General features: G+C 41.5%; 1 protein-coding gene across 1 annotated transcript in view; it reads right to left on the minus strand.

Annotated features, from left to right (window-relative positions):
• The window catches only part of RGS5 (regulator of G protein signaling 5), a 133,608-nt gene extending 123,571 nt beyond the window's left edge, over nt 1-10,037 (minus strand). Inside the window, exon 1 of the mRNA XM_040408464.1 lies at nt 9,802-10,037. Coding sequence (XP_040264398.1) covers nt 9,802-9,845 — 44 coding nt within the window. The 5' untranslated portion in view covers nt 9,846-10,037. The remainder of the gene's footprint in view (nt 1-9,801) is intronic.
• Nucleotides 10,038-10,330: the final 293 nt, after the last annotated feature.

Below are 10,330 nucleotides of genomic sequence, written 5' to 3' on the forward strand. Positions count from 1 at the left end.
TTGTTATTTTTAATACTTAGGGTGTTTTTTACATGTATAGACCTAGGATATTACCATTTTATTATTTATTGTGAATAAAAGGTATTTTACGTTATTGGTGCATGTATAGTTGTCCATGTATTGCTGGTTATAGAGTGCCCCCCGATTTTCCATTTACTTTTTCTTTTTATAAAACCAGGGAAGATCACTCAACTTTTATAGCGCAGCACATTTCATACATTACCTCCTAAGTGTCTAAATCCTGGACAGGATTATTTAGTAAATCTTCCCTAAAAGTAAAAACCTCTCACGTGGAATGACATGCAGGCAACCAAATCTTGCAACATTCCTTGTGAAAATACAAAAAATTCAGCCACCTTTTCCATATTATATGGAAGACATCTTTTGCTCCAAACACCTTTCATACTAGTAGTACATCGTTTTTATTTCTCTGCTTCCAAAATGCAAAAACCCAAGGGTCAGCAGCCTCAGATTTTTTCCACCTCAAAATCAGAGTCGCTCAGTAAAGTGATGTACAGATGTAGCAGGGTTAACACACAAACTCTTAACTCAAATTTCTTAACTCATAGCGTTATCTTGAAACAAAAGCCATTGAAAAGCAATTGAAGGTGTTTGCTTAACGCATTTAGTTTAGATAACACGTCTCATAAAGCATGAGTGTTAACTCTACTACATCCGTACTTTGCAGACAGTCGCTGATAGCGGACATAGGCGTTAGTTAAACGATTCAACGCTGTGGTTAACTTTGGTGCATCATTGTTATAACGTGAAAGAGCTGCTATATAGTGTTCAGTTCTTTGCCATAAATCATTTAAATTGTCACTGGACTCTTCTTTGGTTGCCTCAAAGTTCTCTCTAATCGTTTGCGTTGGTTTGATAACACGTTTAGATCGTACAGTCTGTTCTTCAGTGAACATGGACTCTGCTTCCTGTATATCTGAGTTTTTGGGAGCAGGGTGAGTTTTTTCGTATGTTCAGTGACTGAGAAATCCACGGAGCCTCTTGTGGACATGTTATTCCTGTTTAAGTGGTACTGTCTCTTTAAGAATGGATTTCGGCTTACTCACTGTGCTTATGAAGCCACGTGCATGTAAGATGGCGGACAGCTCTAAGCTTGCTTCCAGACTGCGTGTAGACATGCAAAGACTGGGGATTTCGGCTTCATTTTGACTATTCTGCCACAGATGTACGTTAGAGAAGTCTCTTACTGGTTGTGAGTGGTAATCTCTGTACAAGCAATGGTAGACAGCTGAACTCACTAATATCCCTTAGGTCGTGGTACCAGTTGCATGTGATAATCCAGTGAGGAGAATACAATGGAAATGCTTTGGTAATTTATTGAATTTACCTTGAGCAAAGACACATTGAGGACATTAGGGGATACTACAGGATATTAGAGGTCAAAACAAATGCTCTCACCAGCTCTGAGTCTGCTGCAGAAAAGAAACACACAGGACCAGAACAAACAGGATGTGATGTCACCGAAAAGGGCGGAGTAGACAGAAAGCAAAGGCAAATAGGATTTACATAATACATTCAGGAAACCTGTGACGAGAATGACCACAGGGTGGCAGTATTACATGGTAATGATATGATAACACAAATACAGCAATTAATCTTAAATGGAAGAAATAAATCATGGAACAGCACAAAAGGGGTTGTCTCACATTAGACATTGGTGGCATAGCGCTAGGATATGGCACCAAAGTCAAATAGGTGTGGGCCTCACTTCTGGGATATGTAGCTATCTCCAGAACAGGACCCTAGAAGTGAGCGGAGAGCAGCCATCCCCCCCCCCCCTTAACCCCCATTTCTGTGGGACTGCCAGAAATAGAAGAGTGCTGGAATGGAATGATGGCCACGCTTGTGTGATGTACTCCATTCATTTCTATAGGACTTCCGAAACAGTGCTCTCCTTCACTTTTGGGGGCCTATTTTTGAGAGAGATGCATGTCTCAGAGGTAGAACCCACACCTATCTGACTTTGATGGCACTTCCTAGTGATATATCATCAAAGTCTGAGATGGCACAACCCATTTAAGCAGGAGACGGGAGCTGGGAGTGGAAAGAGTTATGAGCTATGGTGCACCCAACCAGCTTGGGACCACCCTCAGTGCACTTCACAGTTAAAGGGTTTCTACCACCAGAAATACTGTTATGTAGCTGACTGATATAGCGATGCGCTAATGTCAGCACTACATAACAGTATTTTCTAACATTAGTCCCTGCAGCCATTTTTGTTAAAAAAGCACTTTTATTATATGCTAATGAGCCTCCAGGTGCTATGTGGGCGTAAAATCAGCACCTAGAGGCTCTGTCCACTCACGCTTTATCCCACCCAGGTCCCCTGTTCTGCCCGCCCAGCTCCTCTTGATTGATGGCACGGTCCGCCGCATCGCTGCCGAAATCCCGCGCCTGCGCCGTTCACTTCTGTCTTCGGCGCAGGCGCAGTGAGTGAAGGCCGCTTTCCTGATACCGGCTTCCTCACTGTGACGTAGTCGGCGCAGACGCAGTGAGGAATCCGGCACCAGGATCGCATCATTCACTCACTGCACCTGCGCCGAAGACAGAAGTGAAAGGCACAGGCGCGGGATTTTGGCAGCGATGCGGCGGACCGTGCCATCAATCAAGAGGAGCTGGGCGGGCACAACACTGGACCTGGGCGGCATAATGGGTGAGTGGACGGAGCCTCTAGGTGCTGATTTTACGCCCACATAGCACCTAGAGGCTCATTAGCATATAATAAAAGTGCTTTTTTAACAAAAACGGCTGCAGGGACTAACGTTAGAAACATAATGTTATGTAGTGCTGACATTAGCGCATCGCTATATCAGTCAGCTACATAACAGTATTTCTGGTGGTAGAAACCCTTTAATTAGTATGTGAAATAAAAGTGTTTCTTCACCAGATTGCTTTAGCGATTCTGGCACATAAAGGTATGAATATAACATGGGGAGGGGAGCTCTGTCTAACTCCACTGAGCTCAATCCAAAAAAAGTGTAACAATATAAAATATAAGGGATGAAAAGCAAAGTATAATTGATATCAAACACACATTGTAACCAGTTTATCATTTTAATGTCTGCATTATGGTTACATGACCCTGTAAACCCCCCACCCCACCCCCCATTCTACTGAACTAGACCACAAAATGTTCTATGGTTATATGACAATGACAAACATTTGTAATGCACTTTTCTTACAGGGACTGAAAGCACAGGGATAATTGTGTGGCTGGAGAGACTCCCTGGGAAGTCAATGTCTGCCATAGAGACGCTCAACCCCAACACACAACGCACACTAATGGCATAATACAGACTCACCATATGTTATCTATGACCAAGATAAGATCCTACAGATGTAGCAGGGTTAACACACAAACTCTTGACTCAAATTTCCCAACTAATCGCGTTATCTTGAAACAAAAGCAATTGAAGGTGTCTACTTAACGCATTTAGTTTAGATAACACATCTCATAAAGCATGTGTGTTAACTCTACTACATCTGTATTTATGAAGGTCATTTTCTACAGTTTGGGATTAAGGGTCATCATTAGAAAGTCTGCAACCTTTAACAGCAAGTAATGTACTAATCTAGATATCCTCAAATGACATTCAAGTAAACCCTATTTCATGCTATAAGCAATTCTTTATAATGTTATATTGGACTCACTTCCTACAAACAGGAATACAATCACAGGCGGTTTGGCCATAGACCTTACAGGGAAGTTTCTCGGTGGGCTGATGCCCAGGGGCCGCCTGAGCCCTCCTCACGGCCAGCCAGTGGAAGTTTTTAGGGATGTATTTTGTGCTGCTGGCAGTATTTTGTGATGGACTGTGGTATTTGGCTCAGTTGTGGTGGTATAATGGGCCACAGTATGGTATTGCTGGCCCTGCCTTCCATTAGTGTGGGCCCAACTACAAAACGGGGCCACTTTTACTATTTTTTCCAGGGCCACTTTAGGTTCCCAGTCCGCTTCTGAATAAAATCCAATAAAAGGAACTTCCAGATATAGAGAAATAAAAATTATCCAACAAGTCTGCCCTGAAGGAACCAACAGAAGAACATATGTACTGCTCATGGCAGCCTGTATTCTGCCAACACACATGGCCGGTTTCACAATACTGTAATATAGCTGCATTTTAGTATCCCATATGATCGCTGCGAGGTCAAGAAAAAACTTCCCTTTTAGATTGTAGGTTGTATAATACTACGTATTTTTGTATTTTTATTTTTGCCTTCCTGCAGATCATTAGGGAAAAATGAAGTTCTAATGGTGGCCACTTTATTCCTCCCAACCCCCCATACACATGTTAACTGGAGTGCACATTTGTTCCCAATGGGCAAAGGTAGTAAAGTTGGGCTTATATCACCAAAGAGCAAAGAACGAGCAATGTTTAAATCCAACTTCCAAACCCTTCTTTCTCCTGACATCTGGCAATGAAGGACAGTCAGGACACATTAAGTGGCCAATCGACCGCACCGAAATCAATTATTTTAACCAGCACTCATCTAATGCATATGGTTAGCTTTAAATTTCCCTTTTCCCTCTTTCTTTCTCCCATCCTTGGTTGAACTTGATGTACATTTGTGGTTTTATAACCATAAAAATTACGTAACTTTGTATTAGTCTGAACCTCCATGGTTCTATTGGATGGATCTTATATTGACACAGTACTCTCCAAACCAGAGCTTAATAAGATGTACTGGGAAAAAAAAACTTTCTTGTGAATTATTTTGATGACTTCACCTTCACAGTGTCCAGTACAATGCCACAATTACTGAGGTGGCCATACAGAATAGGTTTGGTTGATGGCTGAACTGCATTTGAACAAATATCTGGTGAACGTTCATTCACAGACATGGTCATACACATTATAGTCCATACTGGCTGTTACAATTATTCAATCTGACCATACCTGTTCAATGAAACCGGGCGATGGACTAAAGATATTTCTGGGAACGATCTTTCAAAGAAAGATCTTTCAATCACAAACGATCTTTCTTTCAATGAAAGATCTTTCGTCCGACTATCGGACGAAAGTAGTTAAACATGGCTTCTTTTCAAATAATAATAGTCTGCTATGGGTTGGCTAAAACAATTATTTGTTGTTCCCTATTTCAACTGACAAACGTTCATTTTGGTCAAAATCAACCGTTTTGATCGACCTTAGACTAATGTGGTATGGCCACCTTAACAGACTACTGTTCTCTCTGTATAGACCTACTGTAGGAATAATTTACAACAGCTGCCAAAGAACTTATAATAACCCATTACTGTAAAATGATATTGTAGATAACATTCTGCCCTATCTCTATTCTTCCTTTTTTGTTTTTGTTGCTATCACCACATTTTTCCTATAGTTATAAAGCTCAATTCACCCTACAGATGTGGTGCACTAATTGACGACGACGGGAAAATCTCCTGACGTATATGTCAATGTGTCCCCAACCTTAATATTCAAAAGTATGTCATTAGAGTGTCACATTGTCATACTGTAGCCTTAAGTGTACAATTTTTCAATACAACTGTCTACAAAATAAAGTGTATGGCACGGTATGAAACTAGACAGGCATACAGTTGTATATGTTTGAGGCTATAGTCGACCATTTTAAATGGTCTTTCCGAAGGTGCAGTAAATGCAGAAAATGGGTTCACACCATATCTCACCCAGTAGATTCAGAAAATGGGTTCACACCATATCTCACCCAGTAGATTCAGAAAATGGGTTCACACCATATCTCACCCAGTAGATTTAGAAAATGGGTTCACACCATATCTCACCCAGTAGATTCAGAAAATGGGTTCACACCATATCTCACCCAGTAGATTTAGAAAATGGGTTCACACCATATCTCACCCAGTAGATTCAGAAAATGGGTTCACACCATATCTCACCCAGTAGATTCAGAAAATGGGTTCACACCATATCTCACCCAGTAGATTCAGAAAATGGGTTCACACCATATCTCACCCAGGTTCAGATGACAATGTAAAATAGGCAACCTAAGTATATGGCTGTATCATAAGAAGAGATGAGTGAATCCATTGTAAACTAATCTGAGGTGGATCCAAATCCAAATTTTTTGTCATTTGATTTAGGCAAATATGAGAAAGAGATAAATATTGATAACAAAATGTAAAAAAAAAAAACTCTAGGAGCCCCAAGAGATCTCACAGTGCCATGCACAAAGTTCCAGTCCAATCGGGGCACATATGAATCGATTCAGACCCAAATCGGCTGAATCAGACCCAAATCAATGATCGATTCACTGATCTCTAATCATCAGTACAGTATGGTATCAATCTTATGGGAAATCAATCAACCTGCACGTATAGGTAAGGAAATGTATATGCTGCTTCTATGCGGTAAGGTACAACAGCTATAAGAGACAGTGTTACTATCATGCACCCAGTTCTAGGACTAGCAGAGATAATATGGATGCTACAGTGCAGGGCTTTGTGAAAGCAGCACAACTGTCCTACCTGATAAGGATATATTTGGTAGCATTAAAACATACAGAAGCCGCAGAGATGAGTTTGTCATCTGTTATCACTAATTTACCGTAAGGCGGCAGATACATTTGCAGAATTTTCTTCACTCTGCTAAGTTACAATAGTGTACAGTGTCAGAAATGACAAACCCAGCACTGCTACATCGACATCCTTACTAATGCAGAGTGTTTTGGTGCATTGAAAAGAGCACAGGTAAAACTTGAAAAATTTGAATATCGTGCAAAAGTCCATTTATTTCAGTAATGCAAATTAAAAGGAATTGCGTTAATGCAGCTTAAAATTAGAATATTGTGAAAAGGTTCAATATACTAGGCTCAAAGTGTCACACTCTAGTCAGCTAATTAATCCATATCTTCTGAGCAAAGGGTACCTGAGATTGTGACTTTGGGGTTTCATAAGCTATAAACCATAATCATCCAAATTATAACAAATAAAGGCTTGAAATATCCCACTTTGCATATAATGAGTCTATCTCATATGTTAGTTTCACCTTTTAATTTGCATTACTGAAATAAATGAACTTTGCACGATATTCAAATTTTTTCTAGTTTCACCTGTAGACGTTCTCTGGCGCCATGAGCCTGAATTGTACTGGGGAGCGGTAGGTGGATCATGAAACATCGACACCTTGAAGACAATTGCAATATCCCTTCATGGTCCAAAAGCGCTGTAAACCGGCAGATACACAATGGCTAATCCCTATCCCATCCCCTGGTTGAGCTTGACGGAAATATTTCCTATTTCAAACGTACCATGGAACATTTGTGCTTCCATATTGGTGACCACATGATTGAGAATCGACAATGACAATGGAAAAACAACATTTAACAGAATTTGGGAACTTTTCAACTGATTGAATTGTTTCATATGAGAAGAATTAGAGCAGTTCTGTCCTGATACCAATCGAGTCGACATAAGGCACCACTGAATTAGGTCAAAGCAGTTGAACATTTGATCTATTCACATCTGGAAGCTTTTCAAAGGAAACTAATCAAGAAAATGTAACAACGCCACAGGGGGGTTAACAGCGTGTGTGTAGGTGAGACTGGGCCTGGAGGATGCCGAATTTACAGGATGTTGTGTATGGTGTAAAATCCAAATTCACTAAACTAGCTTCTCTCTTCACATATTCAGATGTAGCAGTGCCCAATTTGTCATTACGCTTAGGGCTCGTTCACAGGAACCGTTCCGTGTGCATTCTGCATCACGGATGCGGACCCATTCACTTCAACGGGTCCGCCAATCCAGAGATGCGGAATGGTGCGGAACGGAAGCAGGGAACGAAACACTACGGAAGCACTACGGAGGGCATCCTGGGGTTCCATTCCGTGCATGCAGAACATGCTCTATCTTTTTGCGGAACGGGTCAAGTGAATGGGTCCGCGATCCCCAATGCAGCTGGGCCACTGTGGGTGACCGTGCATTGCGGAACACAATTTGCGGTTCACAGCACGGGAACGAGCTTCACACGGTCGTGCGAACAAGCTCTTATTCTTGTGGGTGCCATGATGACAAAATGGTAAGGCGTTTTGTCAATTTTGATGGTAAAAATGATACAGCGTGCAGCGCTATTCTTGCAGCCAAATGACACACACTATGAGCAGACTCCAATGGACCCAAATACAGTTAATGGGGTACGTTAGGGGTCTTGAGCTGCATCATAGGACGGATCCGGCAAACCATTGCGGCTTCCATTATGAATGGAAAACACAACACATATGCGAACAGAGCCTTTGACCAATTTCAGGTGGCCGTAGTGTCGGCACAACATACGGTTCTGCTTAACAGACGCCTATAGTCATCTCACTTTGGCTCCTCAAAACCTCAGGGGCCTGGATGCTGTGACTGTAAGGCTGGCCATACACAAGAGATATTGGTTGGCCGAATGAGCAGACAGGGACAGCTTCTCCTCGGGGCATGTTATGAGAAAGCCCTAGCTAGACACCTCTGTCAGTGGTTTATCTCCCCTAAGGGCTCATGCACACGACCGTATGTATTTTGTGGTCCGCAAAAAACGGACCCGTAAAAAATACGGAAGACATCCGTGTGCATTCTGTATTTTGCGGAACGAAACAGCTGAGCCCTAATAGAACAGTACTATCCTTGTCCGTAATGCGGACAATAATAGGACATGTTCTACATTTTTCGGGAACGAACATACGGAAACGGAATGCACGCGGAGTAACTTCCGTTTTTTTGCGGACCCATTGAAATGAATGGTTCCGCATACGGTCCGCAAAAAAAATAAAAATAGAACAGACACGGAAAGGAAATACGTTTGTGTGCATGAGGTCTAAGAGCGAAATGATTAGGCAATTGAAATTGGGAAGTCCCCGTGCACCGATGGTCATCTGCTGAAATGGGCATGATCACATTTATATAATATAGCCTACAGGGATTATCCCATTATAGCAGATCATGAGAATGCACCCATTGAATGGAGCGGCGGTCACACATGCACTCACTCTGCTGCTCCATTCAACTGTATGGGACTGACAGCTGTTATAGGCGATATGTATTTGTAATAAGTCAAGTTTGCTGCAACCCTGAGTCAAACCACGGATAACATTGCAGCAAGTGGACATCTATTCTGCTATAGTGCTAAATTCAGCTCTGCTACATCTTATACACAATGCTATGGAATATATAGAAATACGTGTGTGTGTTGAGTTTATTCCACCGCTGAGTAGCTCTCCCTTTCTAAGATGAACACCCCCGGTCTTCTTCTTCCTTCTCTCTTTTTATTACACATACATAAACTTTGAATAGTAGCAGATGCTGGTGTTTAATATTACACATCCCGCTGCTGGAAACTTAAATGAATGATTTTCTTCTGCTTTTATTTAGGTTTGTGTCAGAAGGAATTTCTGCGACGTATCTGTAACCTGTAAATCTCTACTTCACATGCCAAGCAGCAGTATTATTCTATAGATGTAGCAGAGCTGCAAGTGTTATTGACCTCTTTGAGGATGCAATGTTTCCTCATTGGTGTCAACTTTCTCTCTCGGCGTTGAGAACATTGGACAGATTCACTTGCAGCCCTATGCAAAGCCACACATGAGAGATGTATGTATCTCAATAGACAACAATCTCAAATCATATATAAATATAAAGATAAATATAAATAAATATGGACAAATAAATAATAAATATATACAGTCAGAGAGATATGTAGGTAGATAGATAAACATTTTGGTATAGTTAGACATGTTACAGGGCGTAGCGTTCCCCCCATGTATATGTGCCTAGTAACACAGTATTTTAGGGTATCTAGGTTCTCTCACCTTTCCAGGCAGGTGTGGGGCAGGGCTGCTAATCCTTTACACATTTTGGCTTCTGCTGAGTGAGTCTGGTCCTGAAGAAACTGGGGAAATCTTTTCCTTTCTTAAAGTCGCTTTCTTGGTTTTTGGGGAAGACAGCTGTTTCTGGTCTTCTGTTGTAGTCTTCAGTCCGGTCTGTCTCTGGCTGTCTGATATAGCTGTCTTTCACTTTGACAGACGTACTCTCTAGTTCTCTCACTCTGAAGCAGTCTCTTAGTAGCAGAAGTATATAGAGGTTTACCTCTGGCCGAGAGCCAGCCCCTCGTCCAATGACATTCTCCCTTCCACCGCAGGCTGCACAGCTGTAAGATCATCGCTTTCCTCTGAGTTATTAGAGGGGACGCAGACCCTGGATGGGAAGAGAATTTAGAGGGATCCTTGTGACACTGAATTTTACTCAACATCATCCCAAAAAGTTTTATTTCAAGCTCTTCAAATCATTGGTTATTTTAGTTATTAAACTCTCATATAAGTTTAATATAACTCTCATATA

This window comes from Bufo bufo, chromosome 9 (assembly GCF_905171765.1).
Source record: "Bufo bufo chromosome 9, aBufBuf1.1, whole genome shotgun sequence".
Lineage (NCBI taxonomy): Eukaryota > Metazoa > Chordata > Amphibia > Anura > Bufonidae > Bufo > Bufo bufo.